The sequence below is a fragment of the Mytilus galloprovincialis genome, chromosome 5 (assembly GCF_965363235.1).
Source record: "Mytilus galloprovincialis chromosome 5, xbMytGall1.hap1.1, whole genome shotgun sequence".
NCBI lineage: Eukaryota > Metazoa > Mollusca > Bivalvia > Mytilida > Mytilidae > Mytilus > Mytilus galloprovincialis.
This window is the reverse complement of record NC_134842.1, coordinates 93,674,570-93,699,815: the sequence shown is the minus strand read 5'-3', so window position 1 is coordinate 93,699,815 and position 25,246 is coordinate 93,674,570. Positions and strand designations below refer to the sequence as shown.

The following is a 25,246-nucleotide window of genomic DNA, read 5'->3' as shown; positions in this document are numbered from 1 at the left end:
TATGAGAAAGTCCCATTTATGATATTTAGTAATTTCATAATTTTATCCAAAGAGTATTTTGAAAAGCACTTGTAAATGGCAATGCATAATACTTTTTATGAATAAATAGTTCCTGGTGATGGCTTATTTTGAAAAATTTTCTACGAAACAGCTAGTGCTATCTCAGTATTGATGTGATTCACCTTTAAATACTCATATATATCACTTGTTTCTCAATGGAGCGTTTTTGTGTGTGATTACTAGGCATATAAATTAAACATTTTCCTCATCACACCCCAAAATATCTAATGATTTCTGGATTTAAGGTGGTACACAACACTTTCACTAAAATTAATTTGGCTCGTTTAATTTTCATAAAATTTGGACAATGTATTTACTTTGACCCTCTAACAAAAATATAAAAATTTCAAAAATTTTGAACCAACTGTTTTGACAGAAAAATTACACTGGTTATATAGCAGTTTGACAAACACTTATTTTGATCATTGAGAAACTTAACATTCCCTTTACAACACAACGTAATTAAAACGTTTAGCTGACTTTACAGAGTTATCTCCCTGTAGTATTAGGTACCACCTTAAAGGGAATAAAAGAATATATTAGGAACATATCAACAAGACAACATCCAAATAACACAAAAACAATTGTTTAAAACTGTTAAACAAACATACTATCATAATAGACTTACAAACTTTATGTCTATACAATATAGTGTGCTCTAAATCACCCTGTAACTACTTAAGTAGGGGATAGGAGGGAGTCTCATCCTGAATTCCTGAATGTCAATTCCTGAATCTTTGTAAAAATAATGTGTCTGTTCCTGTTTCACATTATTATTAAATCCTGAAGACCTGAAATCCCCATGTAGTAAGTAGATTTAACAATTACTAGGTCAACAAATTTCTGTCGTTTACACCAAATTCTGTTAAATGAAAAAAAAAAAAAAAAAACATGCTAAGTTAGAAATGACAAAAGACAACCAATTACCCAAAGCTTGGTTCCCACCAGTGAACTCCATGACACTTTCACATAGTTTTAACAGAAGAAGCAAGGGTTCTTACCCCAAACATCTCCTAGATCTGCCAATGAACCGGTATCTAACATATGACAAAGACTTAAACATTTATATAGACACTCAATGATAACCCACATTTAACAAATGCCTGTGCAAGAGTAGACAGACTATTGATTAAGTAAATACCACAACAGACATTTAATTTTGTAATTTTCAGTTCTAACTATGTACCATCACTGTAGAAGAGTATGTTATTTATTGGTATATTTTAATTCTTATGCCTTTTGTAATGTTTTTATGCCAATTGTTTAAATGTTGGTTAAGAAAACAAATGTTTGCCATAGCTTGGGAAGGATGATGTTGACTGTTGAAGATGGAATGAAATTAGAGGGTTTTTTTAATTTTGTTCCAAATTATTATTTTACTTATATTATTTAATATTTTATGCAAATTTGTTTGATGGTTTTGGTGATCAATTTTTTTTTTTCAGAATAACCTAGTTATGTAAGTTATGTAGAAGTGATTGTTTAGAAAGATTTTTTTATTATGTAGAAATTAAAAATAGGAATTTTTTTTTGGAAATCCTGCTCTATCTACTACCATACACAATTTCATTTCACTGGTATTTATATGAAAAAAAAAATAACTATAGTGTACTATGATGTCTTTTCCAAAAATAAACTGAAATTAGTTTTCAACCGAAAAGTAAAAAAACAGAAAAATCATTCATACATGGTAGTCCAGTTTATGGAGTAGTTCATTCGATATAACAATTACATTACAATAACATTTAACTGCGATTACATAATGTGTGTTATTTATTTTGTTTGTTCTTTTGTCTTTTTATACTATATTGCCATAAATAATTGTAATAATTGCTCATTATTTTATATTTGAAGGAATTTTGTTGAATATTACATTTTATGTCACATGTACAATATAATCATGCATATGCTTCGTGGACATTTTTGTTGTAGAGTTTGAGCATGCCCAGTAACTATTCTCTTAAACATAGAATTTACCAGTAAAATGAGGAGAGAGAAAATGAAAAAAAAGATTATTTTATCGAAAAATATGGATTTTTTCTATGCAGAATATCTTACTTGGCTTGCTTTCAAATTTATTTCTAAACAAGTCAATGTTTTTTTTCATCTAGTTGACCTGAAGGGTCATGCATCTACTAATCCTTTTAAACTTAGATTCATTTTCTATTAATCTGTTACTCTGTTTTCATAAACTTTAACAAGATTTTACAATTTGTTGAAATCCAGACTTATGTGTAACATGAAAATAAGTCCATCATTTTCATGTTGAGAAAACCAAACTAAAAACCAATTGTACAAACATTAATAAGCAAATAAAATTTTAAACAAAGGAAAGACTAAAGCTGACATTTACTCAAAATATATATAAGAGTCCAGTAAACATATAGTGTGGATACTTTAGTATTCATGGGATGCCAATTTTGACAGATTTTTCGGGTATATATAAAAAAGAAGATGTGGTATGATTGCCAATGAGACAACTAACCACAAGAGACCAAAATGACACAGACATTAACAACTATAGGTCACTGTACAGCCTTCAACAATGAGCAAAGCCCATACCGCATAGTCAGCTATAAAAGGCCCTGATATGACAATGTAAAACAATTCAAACAAGAAATCTAACGACCGTATTTGTATAAAAAAATGAACAAAAAACAAATATGTAATAGGTTACTTTTCTATTGGCTTGAATGCAACAATCTAAAATCAAAAGGTACATGCAAATGCTATTTTTTCTGAAAATTGGTATCCACAAAAGTGAAGAATACACAGTATGGTATTATGGGAAAACTCTTGATCAGTGGCAGATCCAGGAGGAGGGTTCCGGGGGTTGAAACCCCACCTTTTTTTTTGGACGATCAATGCATTTGAATGGGGACATATAGTTGGAACCCCCCTTTTGTAAAAAGCTGGATCCGCCCCTGTTGATTATTCTTATATTGGTGCATATGAAATAGTTTCTTTTTGTGAATACGGCAATTCATAATGTCTCCCAAGCTACCATGTTGTTAAAAATAGAGTAATAAGAAGAAAAACATCATTTTTTGGGGGAAACATAAGGGGCACTAAATGCATTTCTGACAATTATAAGAAGATCTATATCTTGTACTTATTTATTAATGTCTCAGGTGACGTATCAGAAACAATCTAAAAATGGATCAGTATTAGTACAGAAATGTCTGGAATTTAAACCAAACTTTTACAAATAGATCATAGTCCTATCTTTGAAACTCTGTGATTGAACTGTTTCTGTTAGAAAGTCATCGTGGGGTTTTAGGCCAACAACTTTTTTTTTAATGAAAATAGTAGTTTATTCCCCATAAACTCTAAAACACTCTGTTATGAGATAATCTATAGCTGTGTCCCTTAGAAAACTTCATTCTTTAGAGAATGCTTGAATTAAATTTGACCATAAATTTGCACAAATAAGCTCAAAAATTTCTCCCAATATTTTTTGAATTAAAAGAACAAATTAGTTTTTTGCAAAAATCTGAAAATTATACACATTGAATGATATATTCTTTAGGAAACAAAAGGCAGCTTTCTTTAAACTATTGGAAATGAACAGCCATGGTGGTCTGATTGTAACTTGCTTGCCTAGTGTAGGAGGTGGTGGTTCTAAACTCAGGCCTGGTCAAACCAAAAACTAGCATAAGAATATAGGCATGAATATGCATGTAGTACTTACTGCTGGACATCAAACTCCTGTCTATCCATTTATATTTTCTAATGTAAATCATTTTGTAGAGACTTATCATTTTCTTGTGCAAAAATGTAAATCCTTACTGTGGATTCATTTATTTGTGGGTACCAATTTTCGTGGCTTGATGAAAACTTGTATGTTCTCGGATATATAATTTCGTCTTTTTGCCAAAGCCTGCATAAACCTTATAAAAAATTTGTAAGTCGTTGAATATTTTGTTTCCTGGTTCACCAGAATCCCTGAAATCCACAAAAATTAGTACCCAAGGACAAATAATGAATCCATGGTATTCTATATGTGTGGCCTCCTAGGCTACAATTTCCCACAGTGTAAGATATTATAGTTATAAACAACCAAAGGGCATTATGGTCCTTGTTGATGTTATGTCTGTGTAAATAATCTGTAAATTGTATACAAATTAAGTATTGTAAATTTATTGTTAAGCAATAATAATTTTTAGATAAAATCTATATAGGCTTAATCATGTCAATGTTTATAGAAAAAAAAATGAATAAAGAAAAATTGACATTTTTATATTATTTTTTGTTTACAGTAACAAAATGTGGCCATTCTGGATTTAATTTCTTATTTCTCAAATATAAAGATATTACAGAAGATGTGGTATAATTGCCAATGAGACAACTCTTAGTCAGTGACCAATGACATGGATGTTAACAACTCTTAGTAAGTGACCATTGACATCGATGTTAACAACTCTTGGTCATTGGCCAATGACATGGATGTTAACCACTGTTAGTCAGTGACCAATGACATTGATGTTAACAACCCTTAGTCGGTGACCAATGACATAGATGTTAGCAATTCTTAGACAGTGACCAATGACATGGATGTTAACCACTGTTAGTCAGTGACCAATGACCTAGATTTTAACAACTCTTAGTCAGTGACCAATGAGACAACTCTTAGTCAGTGACCAATGACCTAGATGTTAACAACTCTTAGTCAGTGACCAATGACCTAGATGTTAACAACTCTTAGTCAGTGACCAATGACCTAGATGTTAACAACTCTTAGTCAGTGACCAATGACCTAGATGTTAACAACTGTTAGTCGGTGACCAATGACATCGATGTTAACAACTGTTAGTCGGTGACCAATGACCTAGATGTTAAAACAACTGTTAGTAAGTGACCAATGACATAGATGTTAACAACTGTTAGTCAGTGACCAATGACCTAGATGTTAACAACTCTTAGTCAGTGACCAATGACCTAGATGTTAACAACTCTTAGTCAGTGACCAATGACATAGATGTTAGCAATTCTTAGTCAGTGACCAATGACATGGATGTTATCCACTGTTAGTCAGTGACCAATGACCTAGATGTTAACAACTCTTAGTCAGTGACCAATGACCTAGATGTTAACAACTCTTAGTCAGTGACCAATGACATAGATGTTAGCAATTCTTAGTCAGTGACCAATGACATGGATGTTATCCACTGTTAGTCAGTGACCAATGACCTAGATGTTAACAACTCTTAGTCAGTGACCAATGACCTAGATGTTAACAATTCTTAGTCGGTGACCAATGACATCGATGTGAACAACTGTTAGTCGGTGACCAATGACATTGATGTGACCAATGACCTAGATGTTAACAACTGTTAGTCAGTGACCAATGACCTAGATGTTAACAACTGTTAGTCAGTGACCAATGACCTAGATGTTAACAACTGTTAGTCGGTGACCAATGACCTAGATGTTAACAACTGTTAGTCAGTGACCAATGAGACAACTCTTAGTGACCAATGACCTAGATGTTAACAACTCTTAGTCGGTGACCAATGACCTAGATGTTAACAATTGTTAGTCGGTGACCAATGAGACAACTCTTAGTCAGTGACCAATGACAGATGTTAACAACTCTTAGTCAGTGACCAATGACCTAGATGTTAACAACTGTTAGTCGGTGACCAATGACCTAGATGTTAACAACTGTTAGTCGGTGACCAATGACCTAGATGTTAAAACAACTGTTAGTCGGTGACCAATGACCTAGATGTTAACAACTGTTAGTCGGTGACCAATGACCTAGATGTTAACAACTCTTAGTCGGTGACCAATGACATCGATGTTAACAACTACAGTGTGTAAAGGTCACTGTACTGCCTTCAAAGGATATTTATAATTTATGGCAAATATCTTTCTTATTACAAGTTCTTATTTCCCAAAATGTTATATCTTCATTTTTGAAAATGTTATATTTCTTTGGGAAAATAGTTGTCCCTCTTTTTGGAAGGTATGATGTATAACAAAAATTCATGCACATTTCTGAAATGTAAAAAATACTATTATGGAACATTGTAAATTAATTAAAATAAAGACAAGGTTCAAGAAATATTTAAAGATATATAGTGTACTTTTATTTGTTGAAGGTTAAGTGATAAAATCTTAACCTAAACATAAGATATAACATAGTTACAGTCTCAACACACAGCTCATAAAACTAATTAGTAAGCAACATGAACTCGCCAAAAAACAGGAATGAACGCTGGGAATACAGAAGGGTGAGCAGCTCCTGCTCATCAAAGGGCACTTATCACCACATAAAATAGGCAAAAGATATCGAAAGGACATTCAGTAGTCAAAAATAAACTGTCTATGTCATGGGTAAAAAAGAAAGACAAAGAAACGATGGTATACAAAACAAAACATAAAAACTTAAAACTCAGCAACACAAACCGAACAAAAACTCTGGAGTGATCTCAGGTGCTCCGGAAGGGAAAGCATATCCTGTTGATTATATACCAAATTGGTTGTTGAGAAAACTAAAATGACCAGGAACTTCATGCTAAAATCATCATACTTCTTAGTTCTATTATTAAAATATACCTCCAGAAGTATAGTAGTACACACTAAACTAAAGGCAGTGTCCTTTTAGCACAGCTGACCTGAATAGCCATGTGAGCTCTTGCAATCACCGTCTGTCATCATAGTCTGTAATCTGCAAACTCACATGTACATCTTCTTTTGTTTCATTGAATCAGTTTCCATCATAACCTTATAGGAAACACATTTTTATTGCTTCTCTAAAACTATTGGACTAATTTTGATCCTAACCTGGCAGGATTGTTGTAGCATCGGTCCTAGTCCAACAGTATCCTTTTGATGGATGAGAAACATAGCAGCCAGGTGCAAACTTCAGTTCTGATTGGCCAATTTTCAAAAATTTTCTTTAAAATTGTTAGGTGGCATAGTCTTGAAGATCACAGTTTGGTGATTTGGACAAACAAGTGATCCTCGTTTTAAGTAAAAAGTTAGATAACAAAAATATAACAAATTCTAAACAGAAGGTCCATAAGCAAATGGCAAAATCAAAAAAAATCTCTAACACAAATGGATTACAACCATCATATTCCTGGCTTAGTACAGGCAAATGGTGTGTTTTATAGCTAGCTAAACCTCTCACTTGTATAAAAGTTGCATAAAATTCCATTATATTTACAACTATGTGTTATTGTTAGTCCTCAGTTTCTATGTTGTGTTTTGTGTACTGTTGTTAGTTCGTTGGTCTTTTTTTATAGCATGTATGTCCGATTGGTATCTTTCGCCTCTCTTTTAATGCTTCCAGATGTAAACTGCACAATTAATTATCCAAGTCAGGAACCTGATGTTCAGTGGTTGCTGTTTGTTTTTCCTGTTTGAATGGTTTTACAGTAATCATTTTTTGGGGCCATTGTTAGCTGTCGGTTCGGTGTGAGCAAAGGCTCCGTGTTGAAGTCTGTACTTTGACCTATAATGGTTTACTTTTACAAAATGTGACTTGAATGGAGAGTTTTTTCATTGGCACTCATACCACATCTTCTTATATCTATGTAGAACTAACTGTTCCAAATCTTCGTTGAATCATCTGGAATTTCTCACACACTGATCTCTCAAATTATACTTAATGTCTCTTAGTTCTTAAAATCAATCAGACAAACCAAAGGACCTCTATATAAAATCGAAAGCTTTGGCTTGTCACCTTTGATTATTAATAAATAACAATAACAAAACAGACAATGTTGATATTTTTAACTAAACTTTATTTCAAAAACTTAAAACATATTCAATAATAAAACTATAAGCACCTATAAATCGGCCAATTAAATTTAAGTAAGAAAAAAATACGAATTCAACTGAACATTAATAGGGCTGCCATCTTGGATATTTTGCTTTTCTGATTTGGTATCCTATGTGCTCGAACATGAAACCAAAATTAAGAATTTTAAATAAATGTTATCTTGAACTCACAATTTCTTGAAAAATATTACTAGTTTCAGATATTGTAAGCTTCTAGAAATAAAATTTTAGAAAACAAAAATAATTTGGAATGCATTTTATGAAATGGGATAAAAAAAAATAAAAAAATTAGCTACAATTGGCCTTATAATCTCTTTTTCTTCATGCAAATTACTATGACTCAGTCACTCTACCAATTTAAGATGGAACTGCTGGACATGCACAACAACTAATAAATACATATGATCTAGTCATTGCTATTTAATATATTTTGTTTTACACTAAAAAGAAAAAGCTTCAAGGTGTGTCAACGACCTAAGGATTGGGTTGAAAGCTCAAAATCAGAAAAGGAGAGTACAAAATGACATATATTTCAAGTACCGGTATTTCAAACTATGTAATGACAAAGTGTAAAAAAACAAGTGTGCCATTTGAGCATGATATACCAATAACTACAGATCAACAAATCTATCAATATATAAATAACAAAGGAGGTAGCCTTTACTGGTTATTATGTTATACAATTTCATTGAATTGGTGAAAGAAATTTGAAGAAAAAAAATGTCAAATAGTTTCACAAATAAAGGTTAAGCTTTTCGAAACAAAAAGTTAAAAAACTATCAAAATCAGAAAAGCGAACCCAACATTTTTGAAAATTGTTGAAAAATCCAAAGAAAAATCATGAGGCCTTCTACAAACTATCAAATTGTAAATACTCTTAAAAACAAGTTAAAACAACTCATCAAAATCACAAAGATCCAAGGAAATAAATTTGAGTTTTCAAGAAAAAAAAATCAGTTAAAAAAAAGTTACTAAAGTCTCATTTCTATTCATCTGTCAAAATCATAATGCAGCTTTCATACATAAAACCAAACATTGTGATTTTTTTAAAATAATTTTTTTTTTTAAATAATAATACACAAACTTGAGCTTTCACAGCTGTGGCTTTCACAAATGTACAGACAGACAGCCTGATCAGAGTATTATATGTTTGTCATTGTTGAGTACAAAAATCCAACAACATCTTGAAATAAAAACTTAATGATAAATATTGTGGATGTAAAATCATTTGTCTGGAATTTTATTATGCTTTCTGTGGTTTTAACATTAATGTGAACACTGCATGTGTATCTTCACCTAACACACAATCCAATTTGTAACAAAGCATATCAAAAAGCCAAGATGGTTTCCTAAGCTTATGATATATCTGGAAAAAACCAGTTGAATACAATACATGGGAAGTAACTCTAATTTTCTAATATCATCAACTAAATAAACCTTTTAATTTTTGTTTATCATTTTCGTCTTTTAATTTTTGTTTGTCATCTAAAATCTTAATTTCTTTTTTCACTGCACCAGATAAAGTGGAATCAAGTTCTATAACTCTGTTGAAATCTTCTCGTGCTTCCACTGGATTCCATGCTCCAACATGGGCTCTTCCTCTTCTAAATAATGCTTTTACATTGTCTGAAAAAGAATACAAATATTTACATAGTTCATAGTTACATAGCACCAGTACTATAGATATTACAGAGCATTATGAGATTCTCTCATATCCACTATTATTGCTTTAAACTCATTTACCAGTAAAGGCATTGCTGTGAAATTTATCCCCTGTTAATCTGTCAAACTGAATGACAAGAGGTTTAGCAACACAACTTCGGACTGAAAAAAGACTTAAACAAAATATTGATTCCTCTTTCAAGTTAATATTTTTTTAATATACAGATTCCAGCCACACATAAACTATAACCATCTGGATCCCTTTTCAGTACTGTAGAGAGATGTTCTAAAGCAGGGTAGTATTTCTTCAGTTATGAGGGTTTCAGACTTACCCGGATCTCTTTTCAGTACTGTAGAGAGATGTTCTATTAAAGCAGGGTAGTATTTCTTCAGTTATTAGGGTTTCAGACTTACCCGGATCTCTTTTCAGTACTGTAGAGAGATGTTCTATTAAAGCAGGGTAGTATTTCTTCAGTTATTAGGGTTTCAGACTTACCCGGATCTCTTTTCAGTACTGTAGAGAGATGTTCTACAGCAGGGTAGTATTTCTTCAGTTATTAGGGTTTCAGACTTACCCGGATCTCTTTTCAGTACTGTAGAGAGATGTTCTATTAAAGCAGGGTAGTATTTCTTCAGTTATTAGGGTTTCAGACTTACCTGGATCTCTTTTCAGTACTGTAGAGAGATGTTCTACAGCAGGGTAGTATTTCTTCAGTTATTAGGGTTTCAGACTTAGCCGGATCTCTTTTCAGTACTGTAGAGAGATGTTCTAAAGCAGGGTAGTATTTCTTCAGTTATGAGGGTTTCAGACTTACCCGGATCCCTTTTCAGTACTGTAGAGAGATGTTCTAAAGCAGGGTAGTATTTCTTCAGTTATTAGGGTTTCAGACTTACCCGGATCTCTTTTCAGTACTGTAGAGAGATGTTCTATTAAAGCAGGGTAGTATTTCTTCAGTTATTAGGGTTTCAGACTTACCCGGATCTTTTTTCAGTACTGTAGAGAGATGTTCTAAAGCAGGGTAGTATTTCTTCAGTTATGAGGGTTTCAGACTTACCCGGATCCCTTTTCAGTACTGTAGAGAGATGTTCTAAAGCAGGGTAGTATTTCTTCAGTTATTAGGGTTTCAGACTTACCCGGATCTCTTTTCAGTACTGTAGAGAGATGTTCTATTAAAGCAGGGTAGTATTTCTTCAGTTATTAGGGTTTCAGACTTACCCGGATCTCTTTTCAGTACTGTAGAGAGATGTTCTACAGCAGGGTAGTATTTCTTCAGTTATTAGGGTTTCAGACTTACCCGGATCTCTTTTCAGTACTGTAGAGAGATGTTCTATTAAAGCAGGGTAGTATTTCTTCAGTTATTAGGGTTTCAGACTTACCTGGATCTCTTTTCAGTACTGTAGAGAGATGTTCTACAGCAGGGTAGTATTTCTTCAGTTATTAGGGTTTCAGACTTACCCGGATCTCTTTTCAGTACTGTAGAGAGATGTTCTAAAGCAGGGTAGTATTTCTTCAGTTATGAGGGTTTCAGACTTACCCGGATCCCTTTTCAGTACTGTAGAGAGATGTTCTAAAGCAGGGTAGTATTTCTTCAGTTATTAGGGTTTCAGACTTACCCGGATCTCTTTTCAGTACTGTAGAGAGATGTTCTACAGCAGGGTAGTATTTCTTCAGTTATTAGGGTTTCAGACTTACCCGGATCTCTTTTCAGTACTGTAGAGAGATGTTCTATTAAAGCAGGGTAGTATTTCTTCAGTTATTAGGGTTTCAGACTTACCCGGATCTCTTTTCAGTACTGTAGAGAGATGTTCTACAGCAGGGTAGTATTTCTTCAGTTATTAGGGTTTCAGACTTACCCGGATCTCTTTTCAGTACTGTAGAGAGATGTTCTATTAAAGCAGGGTAGTATTTCTTCAGTTATTAGGGTTTCAGACTTACCCGGATCTCTTTTCAGTACTGTAGAGAGATGTTCTAAAGCAGGGTAGTATTTCTTCAGTTATGAGGGTTTCAGACTTACCCGGATCCCTTTTCAGTACTGTAGAGAGATGTTCTAAAGCAGGGTAGTATTTCTTCAGTTATTAGGGTTTCAGACTTACCCGGATCTCTTTTCAGTACTGTAGAGAGATGTTCTACAGCAGGGTAGTATTCCTGTAGATTTATTTTACACTGAGAAAAATTAAGTAAAAATGGTTTCTTCATGTCCTCAAGTTTTTCCCATTCTGTATCACCTGGTTTTTCTCTAAAAGTAAAATAAAGCATGGATTTAATGACATAATAAACTATTGCATTGGTTGCAATGAATGACAATGATTTTCCAGGGAAATAAAACTGATATTTCACACTGAAATCATACAACAATAAGCATTGTCAAAACAATGATAATGTCTGAGTCAAAACAAATTATGAATGCAAAGAAAAACGCATTTCCTACTTCAATTGCATAAAAAAAGCCCTTCTCCAACGTAATAAAAAAGAATAACTTGTGAACAAACAACACTGATAATTAACTCATGTGCTATGTGCATTCATGAATTAATGTATCCCTCACTCGTTGAATATTTTTCTCTATTTGAATTCTTTGATTTATATATGTTATAGTTATTCTATAAATCATGATTTTTTTTGTCATCCATATTTTTCATGTTTTTAGTCACATGTTTCTTTCTATTCATTTTTATGGTCTTTTGATATTATATATTCTATTGTACTTTAAATCTATTTAATGGGTATAACGATCAATTTGTACAAATGATTTTCTATTTTCTAGAAAAAACGTTATTGAATCAAGCCAAATCACTCTACATACTTTTTATTTTACTACTTAGCATTGTTGAAGGCCATATGGTGACCTATAGTTGTTAATTTCTGTGTTATTTTGGTCTCTTCTGGAGAGTTGTCTCATTGGCAATTATACCACATCTTCTTTTTTTTTATAACTCAATTATATTTTTTTGATAATTCAAACCTCAATCTATTCTTCATACAAGTTTTATACAACTTATAATAATTAAATTACTTTAAAACTTTCTGTTCTAACAATCCTAAAGCTTCCCCGTATTTTTCAGCAGCCTCGCCATATTTTTTTTCTGCATACAAAGCATTTCCTTCCTCTTTCAGAACTGGTATTCTGTCTGTTCTTTCTTCCTCTGACATGGCCCATGTGTCTTTCTCATAACCATTGGGTGTTTGCACATTTAAAATTTCTAGAAATTAATATGTGATTAAATTTAATAAGTTACAATTGCTCATTTGTTTATGAAGCTTGTTCTGTTCCTCATTTTACTAGATCTAAGGATTACTTCATTCCAGTGTTGTCCTAACTTATAAATTTTGTAGAATATTCTGGTATACTGAGAATTGAAATCATGACTTTAATCACTAAAAATGGTTGCTGTTTCATTGACATTTACCTAACATCTTCTTTGATTCATTAAGATTATATTCGATGGATAGTACATAATGATATATGAACTAATTTCTTATCATTTTAAAAGTAATTTCATCAAAACAATGCAATGAACTTAATGATTTACAGATTCTTTTTCCTAGGATTAAACATGTCTTTATTACAGCCATGGCTGCTCAGGTTAAGTTTACCAAGTTCAATCAAGGTTTAAATCCTGGTCATGGCACCAAAATCATGAAGGTTGAGGCTACTACTTTGCTTTGACTGATAAGACATGTGTTTTATACAAATCACATTGATGTAAATCTTAATTGTGCACAAGGTAATGTTATTTGTACAAAAGTTTTGGCAAACCATAGGTAAAGTTAATGACATTAGTTACATGTTGTACATAGTGAATGAATAGCAGCAAATCCCTGACATACCTAATGTAAATTCAAGTGGTTGAGGATTTTTTACAAGATCGTCTAGATCTGGATAACCTAAGCCTTGTTCTGCCATTGCCATCATCCCACAACAATGGCCACCCTCATGATGTTCATGGTTTTTATCCTTCCCGAAGATTCCTCTTAAACTCTTGGATACATGAGGATATCCCATTACATGCTGCAAAATATAAGTGATTTTTTATTTTGATTTTTTAATGCCACTTTTTAGCACCGCATTTAGGCTATTTCGTGGCGACCAGTTTTTATTGGTGAAGAAAGCCGGAGTGCCCAGAGAAAACCACTGACCTTCTATAGAAAAACTGACAATCCTAGTCAATTAAGATTGGAGATGAGTGCACCTGCATGAGTGGGGTTCAAACTCACAACCCCAGTGTTAACTGGCTAGTGATTACAGTACATAATGTAGTAACTACTTGGACCACTCAGCCATCAAGGCCCCAAAAATATAAGTGACAAAAATGCTTTAATTTGCTGCTTTCATCTTAAAAACTTTAGCTGTCCTGTTTAAAACAGAATGTTCAATTTCAAATAAAAATTAAAAACAAATAGGACACCGTTTGATATATACACCAGTATTTTTGGGGCCCTTTATAGCTTGCTGTTCAGTGAGAGCAAAGGCTCTGTGTTGAAGGCTATACCTTGCACCTATAATGGTTTACTTTTATAAATTGTTACTTGGATGGAGAATTATCTCATTGGCACTCATACCACATTTTCATACCACATCTATTTACACAAGTTACACCTGTACACAAATGATAAATTTTGTAAAAACTACCTATAGAGGACCATTATTTGAAATCCTTTTTCTTTATATCAATCAATTCTGAGTTGAATAAAAATTAAATATAATTTCTTATAGAAAATTGTTTATTACAGAAATTTTCTATGGCTGATATCAATTTTGAGATGGGTGACCTTGAAATGTTTGAATACAAACCCCTATATTGGACTGTGACATCAAAGTGTTTACCTAAAAGTGTCATAGAAAATAGTTTAATTTTAATCATTGGCAAACACGGTTAAAACTGGTATATAGATATATACATAAACTATCACTAAAACTGTGGAGTTAACACAGGAGAGTTAAGTAGGTTGCAGTGACTCACTTTTGTATCTGCAATGAACAACGCCCTTTCTTTATCTCTCATGGTTTTTAGACAGTCTTCCCATACTTCCAGTTTAAACTTTTTACCAATAATCAGTTCCATGGGCTTCTCATGTTTTCTACTGTCATCAATAACTGTCTTCTCATCATCACATTTTGTGGTTCTATAGTGAAAGATTATCTGAGGAAAAAAATATAAATATTAATAAATTTATATAATGTATTGCATATTACTGTGGATTTATTATTATTCTTTGGATACAAGTTTTCATGGATTTCGTGGGTACAGGTGAACCATGAATTTAAATGGTCAACAAATTACAAATTTTTCATAAGGTTGTATGCAGACTTGGGCAAAACCACAAAATTAAATGTCCACGAAAAATACATACAAGTTTTCATCAATCCAGGAAAAATTGCTTATATCTGTTTTATTTAAACTTTGGTGAATAATCTCATTGGCATTCATACCACATATAAATGTCTCTCCAGCATAAAGTTTATCAAAACTAAATAATACGTGTGGTCTTTAAGATGAAGGTTTTAGCAAATGTACATGTATCAAGAAATGATGAAAATGAAACAATTATGAAAATTGTATTTGTAGGTCAAGGTTAATTATCATATACAACGTTTATAAATTAATCAACAACAACCGATTTTCTTTTTTTCTTGGAGATATCTGTTAACGGCAAGTGTAAAATACAATTACAATTTCTACAGTTACAGCCGATTGCATTGAGTGTGTAGGGAAAGGTACATTGTAGAATACTTGATTAGCTTGCTTGTTACATGTAGCTGAACTGTGAAGTCATTATTAGGTAAATAAAATTGAGAAAGGAAATGGAGAATGTGTCAAAGCAACAACAACCCGACCATAGAGCAGATAAAGTATACATGTACTTCTATCGAAGTAGTCTAGTCTTACAGACATATAGATCGGTTTTATGTCGGACTAGTCTAGTCTTAAAGAAGGGTAGGTTACCTACATTTAACCTTATAATGACTTAATGCAATCTACTGTAAATATAAAATTGAGAATGGAAATGGGAAATGTGTCAAAGAGACACCCCCCCCCCCCCCCCCCAAACCATAGAGCTTCTTTGGTGTATGACACTGCAAGGGACATAACTCTTTTGAAAAAGTCGATCAGCAACCATAAGAGAACTTATCAGAGATATTGCTTATATTCAGCTATGGTAAAATATCTGGCAAGAATTATACCTGTGATAGTGCTAACAAGACCAGACAGACACATGGACAGACGACAGAAAGACACCCAGTATTTCAATGTCTCCGGTCTCCCCCCACCCCCAACATGTGACAATGGGGACAAAATATATGTTAAGGTTTACCTACATGTGAGTTAAGTATATTGTGAAACTGAAAAACAACTTTTTTTCACGCCTCCAGGGTTTGAAATTAGAAGGGGTCCACTTGCCAATGGCCCCTAAAATTTGATGTGGTCAATTTAAATTTCTGGAGTCGATTTCTCAAAAATATTTAAGACTAAGATTGATCATAACTTATACTGAATTGTTCATGACTTAAGAAAAATTTTGGTGGTAAGTTATTTTGTGAAATTGACTCCTGCTTTTCTTGTATAGGACTATATATGTGGGCTACAAATTTAAGCTGTGGGCTACAATCGCCAAAGTCTTAAGGTTCATAATAACAAACAGAAAAATATGGCTGTCTTTACATGCCAAAAATTACTCTGAGTACAGACTTACCTGTGAACTTGGAAAAGTTTTAATGCCTGGCATCCACTATATAATAAAGTTAAATGCATTTTGTGTTTCAGAAATATAAAATCTCTTTTGGATTTTGATGGGCATTTTTTTCCTTCATGCAAAAGGTGCGAAAATTAACTAAGTTGTGGTACAACTATGAGATGCACCCTCAGGTAAAAAAACGGTTTGTATAGTATTATATTATGTGGTGATTTGAATGCTCGGTCAGGATCAGAGCCAGATTTTATACAAAATGATGTTTATGATACTCATTTACCTATATATAATGATTATGATTGTGATACTATTCAAGATGTAAGACATAGTTATGATAGTAAGGTTGATGTTAGAGGTAAACAGTTATTAGATTTATGCATATCTACAAAAATGAGAATTTTAAATGGAAGCTAGTGTATTGGGAGATTTTTATGGTAAATTTACATGCCATAAACCCGCAGGATCTAGTGTTGTAGATTATGTTATTGTTTCAGAGGCACTTTTACCTAAAAATTTATCTTTCAAAATATCAGTTTTCATCCCAAATTTTTCAGATTGTCATTGTAAGCTGTCTTTTGGAATTTTAGCAACTTATTCTTCAAATTTATCTATTAATAAATTTAAAATGAATGCATTTCCAGGTGGTTATAAGTGGACAAAATCATCAACAAGTAAATTTCAAGATGCACTTTGCCACCCTGTTTGCAAATCTCTTTTAAATAATTTTATGAATTGTGAATATGACAATGAAGATTCAGAGAGAGCAGTTCCTGATTTTTTAAACATAATAAATGTTGCTGCTACAAAGGCAAATATTTTTCGTCATATATCATCTAAAAAAAGAAAACCTAATTGTAAATGGTTTGATTCTGATTTAGGTGTAAAGAGGAAAATTCTAGTATCTTAAGGAGAATTATTGTCAAAATTTCTGTATGATCGGCATATCCTATTGTCAGGTGTTCATATTATTATAAATGCTACAGAGAGTATAATAAATTGAGTAAATATAAAATGCGCACATTTAAACAGTCAATTCTGAATAGCCTTGACAATTTAAGAGATTCTGATCCAAAACAATACTGGAAACTCATTAATTCTTTAAAGGAGTCTACAGATGATAGTAAAGGAAAGTCAGTAGAACCAGAAGTCTGGTTTAATCATTTATCAGATTTGAATAAATCTCCTTCAATTAGTGAGACAAATGCAAGAATTAAAGAAATTAATTATAAAATAGAAAATATGGAAAAAAATAAATCTTTCTGTGAATTAGATTATAGATTCTCTACTAAAGAAATATTTGAATCAATATCTAAAGTCAAAAGTGGTAAAGCCTCAGGTCTGGATGGTATACCTAACGAGATGCTAAAGGCAGGAGGTTTAGTTCTAAATCCTTTAATTTAGAAACTGTTTAACCATGTATTTTCATCTGGTATATATCCAATGCAGTGGTCATCAGTTTATTCATCTGCTGTTTTTAAGTCTGGTGATCCAAGTAAAACAGATAATTATCGTTGCATTGCCATTAACTCTTGTGTTAGTAAATTGTTTAACTCTGTTTTGAATAACAGACTAGATAATCTTTTGGTAAAAGAATCAGTGATTAATCCATGTCAAATTGGATTTTCAAAAAAAAAGTAGACCATCTGATCATGTTTTTGTTTTAAAAACCATTATTGATAAATATATTAGTAAAAAGGGGGTAAACTATTTGCCTGTTTTGTAGATTTTAAACAGGCTTTTGATAAAGTGATCCATGAGGGTATCAGATATAAGCTTTTAACAAATAATATTACTGGAAAGTTTTATTCTATCATTAAAGATATGTATAATAAAAGTGACCTCTGTGTTAAAATTGCCCAAATATTTTTTAAATATTTATCAATGATCTACCTGACAAGTTTTTATCTTGTCCTGATCCAGTAAATATTAATAACCGTAAAGTAGACTGTCTTATGTATGATGATGATGTAGTAATTTTTTCAGAAACACAGGAAGGCTTGCAAAAGAGAATTAATATGTTACATGAATATTGATTAAAATGGTGTTTTGATGTTAATTTAAAAAAGACAAAAAGTATAATTTTTAACAACCCAGGAAAATTTTTAAAATGCTGTTTACATTTTGGAGGTTAAGAGATTGAAAGTGCAAAATTATACAGATATCTTGGAATCACATTTACATCTAGTGGTATATTCAAGCAGTGTAAAGATGAATTATACAACAAATCTTTAAAAGCATGTTTTAAGCTACAGAGATGCTTGTCATCATCTAACCCTAGTATTGCCACTTTTTTACATCTTCATGATCATACAATTAAACCCATGCTATTATATGGCAGTGAAATATGGGGAATGTTTAGAACTGATTTAGCTGCATGTAAAAAAGATAATGATTATATATTAGAAAAAAATTTGGTCCGAATTCTTCTGAAAAAGCTCATATAAATTTATGAAATATATTCTTGGTGTAAACAGAAAGTCAAGTAATATAGCTGTAATGTCAGAGCTTGGTAGATTTCCTATGTATTTTACTATAATTTTATCAATGTTAAAATATTGTCATAGACCATGTAGACTGGAACGTTTGAAAGAAGGATTATTATTTGATGCATTTATATATGTTGTAAGCAGTTACATAGTTCTAATGTAAATACATGGTATTCTAGTATAGATTATATTCACAGAGAGATTGAATTACCAAATTTTGACCAATCAATTGGTTCTTTATGTCAGCATGTTAAAAATAAACTATGTAAAAGTTATTTAACATTTTGGAATAAACTGAAGTATCAAACAATTAACTCCGAAAAATGGAAGCTTGGTTCTTATTTTTCTTTAAAAAAAGAAAAATATTTAGAATTACAGGACTTCAAAAAAAGACAGTCAATTTGTAAATTGAGAATAAGCGCTCACTCTTTAAAAATTGAGACAGACAGATATTCAAAAAAACATATAGAAAGATCTGAGCGTCTTTGTTCAAATTGCTCACTTGGTAAAGTTGAAGATGAGCTTCATTTTTTATTAGAATGCCCTCTTTATGATATTCAAAGGGATGATTTTTTTCAAGATATTTCTAACAATTGTTATAATTTTATAAATTTAAATCCTCTAAATTTTTATGGCTCTTGACCCAAGAAAATGTTACTCTTATGGAAAAACTGGGCTGTTATATTTGTGACTGTTTTGAATTAAGGAGATCAGGTATGAACACTGACACTAAGTCAAGTAAATAATATGAGAATAAATACATATACATGTATAATGTAATTTTATTATTCGTTTATTCACAATATATATGTGGTTTTGAGCTTGATTCTGACCAATGCTTATAATCCAAATATATACGTATATATTTGTTTTGTTACCAATTATGTAAATTCAATGGTATCTGATTTTATGCCCTTTATGGGCCCTGTAATTTGGGAAATAAAAATATTCTATTCTATTCTATTGTTTTGATTGTCCTTAATTGACATGGACAAGAGGTATCTTCACAACTATAGGTGAGTTAAAGAGTTTATCTGAGTCAGCTGTGAGTGGACAGTATCAAAGTAATTTAGGTGTTTGTTTTATTTTGCACCTTCTGCAGAAAGGAAAAAAATGCCCATCAAAAACCAAGAAAGATTTTATCTTTCTTAAACACAAAATGCATTTAACTTTATATATCTAGTGGATGCTAGGCATTAAAACTTTCCAAACAGCACAGGTAAGTCTATACACAGAGTGGTTTTTGAGGTGAAAATACGGCCATATTTGTCCATTTGTTATGATGAACCACAGGCACTTGTTTCTCGTAAATATACCTTAATAGTGGGTCTTCCAATGGATAGAAACAAGTGCCTGTGTAATATCAAATATTGTCATTTATTACCCTTTGTATATTTCAATGATTGAATCGTGTATATACTAGTAATATATATTGTAATTTAATGTATGAATGTATGAATGTTAACTGTATGCATGTATTTTGTTTGAGGGCCTCAATGAAAATTAGACTATTTCTTCTTTAAATAAAGAATTTATTATTATTATTATTATTATAAACCTAAAGTTCCATGCCAGTGCCTCCCTACGCATTTGGGTTGGGTTTTTTTTTTTTTTTTGGGGGGGGGGGGGTATGTCTTGATGGGAGTTTTCAATAGGATATATTTTTCAGGTGGGAACTTCTCTGCCAGGTTCCCCAAATGAATAAAATAACCAGTCCCTAACCTTGAATGATTGTATTATCATTTGAGAAAATGTCCCCCATTTGTCTGTTTGTAGGTTCGGGATCAATTATTTAACCGGTTACATTTGACCTATAGTAACCTTTGTTCCGTCTGCATATTCAGGCAAGTCACCTTTGCCACAACCTAATAGTTTTTTGGCAATGCCTTGTTCGTATAACTTTGCGATCAAATCTGTCATGATTTTGTTTACACTGTCGACGGAAGTTAGGTTACAGTTACTCCCCCTGCCAAATTTGCTCTCCGAGGTTCCCATGGGGACTCTGGTAAAAATGTATAAATTGTGATATTCATATTTTTTAAAAGTCTTAAATAGCTGTCATGTTTTCGTGAGGCAAATGTGCGAGATGTGGCAAACTATTAACATCAAAGCAAAATGCCACTTGAGATATGACAGTACTAGAAAAAAATAATTTAAAACATTTAATGAATGGCTATTAGATCTATTTTGAATTTATTGAACCATAAAACTAATTTTTGACTCTTCACATTGAATAATCCGCGAAGTCACTTTACAAATAAAAAAAAAAAAATGAAGCATGAGTGTTTAAACTAACTGATCGGCAATCTGCATCAAGCTAACTTGAAGTTTAATCAAAATGTACTGAACTATTGTATCCAGACCATAGATTTATTTACAGGAAATCGAAACTGAAAAAACTGACTAAGGAACGACATCAAAAGTTCAATGCAGGATAGAAAAAAAACTTAATTCAAATAGTTTTTTCACTGACCCCAACCCTCCCCCTCTTAACTTAATGTGGGAAAAAATGATTGACCAATATGGATAAATGTAAAATCGATTTTAGATAAACAAAACTTTCAGCAATTTTCAGTGTCTATATATGCAGAAGTGTCACTGAGCCTAGAGGACAAAGATTAAAGTTACTTAAAGCTTAAAAGTATGAAATATGGTCAGTTTATCGGTCTCAATATCATTTTACATTTAATAATATTTAGTTGCTTATATTTAATATACTTTCTGCACAGCTGGGCCGCGTTCAGTATCGTAGCAGCTACATAGTGCTACGTAGATTTTGACTATTGAACGTGTAGCTATAGACTAGTTGTTACATAAATATTGATAGCCGCTACGTAGCGGCTGCTACGATTTTGAACTCAACACTGATAATCGATATCGATACGTAGCAGCTTGACGGTTTCCTCACAAGAGAGAAAAAAAACGGTATCGTGCAAACTCAGTAAAGAATCATCATTGTTACATTTGGTTGATACATTCAAAAATACCTACCGTTATCTGGATGATATTTTTTCGTTGAATAATCCAGAGTTCTCTAAATATACTTCAGAAATTTACCCAAACGAACTTACTTTAACTAAATCTAACATAAACAGCAGCAGTTGTCCTTTTCTAGATTTAGACATTTCAATTTCAAACGGGAAACTTCACACTAAAATTTACGACAAAAGAGACGATTTTTCATTTCCTATTGTTAATTTTCCTTTTTTAGACGGCGATGTGCCTTTGGCTCCATCATACGGTGTTTATATATCGCAACTCGTTCGGTTTGCCCGTGTGTGTTCTGATGTCATAGATTTTAACGAACGTAATCAATGCATCACTGGTAAATTGTTGTGTCAGGGATTTCGATACCATAAATTACTTAAAACTTTTACTAAATTCTTTCATAGATACAAAGATTTGATTAGTAAATTTGGCAATACCTGTAGAAAGCTTATTAAAAATGGTATTTCTCATCCTAAATTTTATGGTAATATTGTACTTAAAGCGAGGAAATCACTATGTGATCCTTGTAAACTCATCGAACCTTTAAACAAACTTATAAGTAAGGGTTATCGTACCAATATTGTAATTAGATCTCTGAATATAAGTCACATTGGCACTAATATTGATTTTGTCATTAGCAAATTAAAACATAACTAAATTTCATTATCTTTTGAGGCGAGATGTATAGGGGACACAGCCACGTTAACTTTTATTTCTATAGAAGTCGCTCTTCACTATACTACTACCTGTCGATACATTTATTTTTGGCATTGCACAAGTCATGTCTTCTTTGACTATTAATGACGTTAAAATACTAAATCCCTGTGATGTGTTTTAGTCGATTTTAGTCTCTGATGCATGATTTTTTACTATTAATTGGTTTTGGCTTTTAACTAGCTGTCAGTAACTGCGAGTACTCTCAAATCGTATTTTCTTGTTAATTCGACCTGTTGATACTGTTTATAATGCTTTTTTGTCATTTTTTATTTATATGGATCTTGGCTGTATACCAGCTTTGATTATTTGTAATATCTTCAATTTTTCACTTATTCTTACAACATTTGTATAAACTTCAAGATTATAAAAAATCGTTTTTTTTCTAAAGTGAACATTGATTGGTTAAATATTTCTCAGTGTGTTTGAATTTGTTTGTTAGCCTTTTGGTCATGAATGTTTGTCTCTAATATTTAATTAACTGTGCATTTGTATTCAGATATCGCAGATCAAATTTATTCGTTCATTGTGTAATCATACGTTTTTTGATTGAGTTAAGTCTGCCAATTGATATTTTATCGTATGTTTTTATATGTTGTGATGTTATGCTATTGTTTCAGAAAAAGGGAGAAGGTTTGGGCCCATTAAAACGTTTAATCCCGCTGCAAATGTTTGCACCTGTCCTAAGTCAGGAATCTGATGTACAGTAGTTGTCGTTTGTTTATGTAATATATACGTGTTTCTCGTTTCTCGTTTTGTTTATATAGATTAGACCGTTGGTTTTCCCGTTTGAATGGTTTTACACTAGTAATTTTGGGGCCCTTTATAGCTTGTTGTTCGGTGTGAGCCAAGGCTCCGTGTTGAAGGCCGTACTTTAACCTATAATGGTTTAATTTTTAAATTGTTATTTGGATGGAGAGTTGTCTCATTGGCACTCACACCACATCTTCCTATATCTATTTGAATGTTTGGACTTTTTGCAAAGGTTTCTTTCCGACAGCAATAACATGAAACTTGTCTGGATTGTCTTCCTTTTGTTTATCTTGAACCAGCCAATAAAGACTCGAACTTTAGATTCCATCACGTATATAATTAAATCGCAATCTGAACTGATGAAAGACAAGGTTTTATAATCAGCATAACTATATATAGAACTCTAGCTGTTTCACACAGTAAAAAATATCATTTATGAAAACAATAAATAACAGAGGGATTAAAATTAAACCTTGGGTGTATATCTTTCTAGAAGTCAGCTTAATTGCTCAGAACATAAGTGACCCTAGCTGATATGTTATTTTCTGTTAGAAAGTTAAAGAATGCGAGAGGGACATTTAATGTACAAATACACCATAAGTTAATGATTTGTTCAGTAAAATGTCAGGAGGTAAACAATCAAATGCATTTGTAAGGTCAATAAGTACAGCTACAATAAATGTTGTTTTATTTTTATCCAATCTTATTGATTTTTATCTAAAGCTGGATGCTAGTCTTCAAGTAATCTGACTGAGCAGTGTAGTCAGACATTCACGAACCTTTCTAAAAGCATATATATATATATGGATGTGATGTCGAATAAAAGATGTCATACAACTGTAAGCATCATTAAAGTTTTTTTTTAATTCAAAAATTTCTCTGCTGCCTTTATTTATCTCAATTTTTATCTTTTTTTATTTTTAAACTGAAAATACAGCAGATATTGTCTATATACAGCATTCTTATGTTTTAGTATACAGTTTTGTTTAGGGGCCAATTAAAGCACGCCTCCGGACGCTGAATCATGTCACTGTATTAAAGACCCATTGATGGTCCTTGGGTGTTTTCTGCTCTTCAGACGTGGTTGTTGTCTTTTTGAACTTCGGCATTCCCCTTTTTAATTCTCAATGTTGTTCCTCAATTTCCTATAAATGTGTGGGAAAAGTTTGTCTCTGGCTTCGAGATTTCAGTGGTGCATGTTCATTTAAAACATTAATAAATTTATTAATCTTCTTCAAACTATTTCAGGCAATGTATATATGTCTTCCTTGCTCAGCACTCTTTGTCCCTCCGATTCTATAAATTTCAATTTTACTGACGTAATTTTCAAAACTCACTATTTGGGGTCCTACTAAAATGCGCCCCGGAGCGCCCGGGTGAAGAAAAAGCGCCCGGGGAAAAGAAAAAGCGCCCGGAGAAGAAAATATAGCGCCCGGGGAACAGAAAAAGCGCCTGGGGAAAATATATAGATATTTTATTGGCATGAGACAAATTTGTTAAGTCATGAACATTGATTTTTATTTTAGACAAGTAATTTGCAAATTCAGATAATAGACATTTGTAATAAAGCACAAAAACAAGTATGAATATTTCAATTTTAACAATAATATATGAATAATTTTCAAAAGATTGAAAATAATGGATCACAGTTTATTTGGAAGATTTATAAAATGTAAGACATCAAAAGACATGTTTTTCAAAAACGATATCAAAATGAGAAATGTATAAGACAACCCAAATTTCACAGATAAATATTAATTTAATCAAAATTAAAAGAGGTACACATAATAAATCAGCACATGAAAAAAAGCAGTACTATACATGTACCGTAGTTAAAACAAGGGGGTAAAAACAGGTGTTTGGTTTAAATTTAAGTCTAAACATTAAAACCCCGATAAGCATAGCCATTGCACATGTTGAAGCAGTTTTAGTTTTATAAAATGATATAATAAATCTATCTCAGCATCTGTATAAAAAAAAGTGTTCACCATGCAGTTGCGAAAATATTAGACCTCAGGCCACGATTATTTTTGAATAACAAAATATACATTTTGATCGAGGACAATGTCTTTCATGATTCTTCTATATATACTCTTATTTA

General features: G+C 32.1%; 1 protein-coding gene across 1 annotated transcript; it reads right to left on the bottom strand.

The window, feature by feature from the left end:
• Window positions 1–7,786: 7,786 nt before the first annotated feature.
• On the bottom strand, window positions 7,787–20,652 carry LOC143076744 (AH receptor-interacting protein-like). Its single transcript, XM_076252604.1, has 6 exons — window positions 20,512–20,652; window positions 14,476–14,655; window positions 13,343–13,523; window positions 12,528–12,714; window positions 11,608–11,750; window positions 7,787–9,477 (listed from the first exon to the last, which is right to left on the bottom strand). Exons 1-6 carry the CDS (start codon window positions 20,608–20,610, stop codon window positions 9,275–9,277), a joined length of 993 nt encoding a protein of 330 aa, XP_076108719.1. The 5' UTR covers window positions 20,611–20,652; the 3' UTR covers window positions 7,787–9,274.
• Between the last annotated feature and the right edge of the window lie 4,594 nt (window positions 20,653–25,246).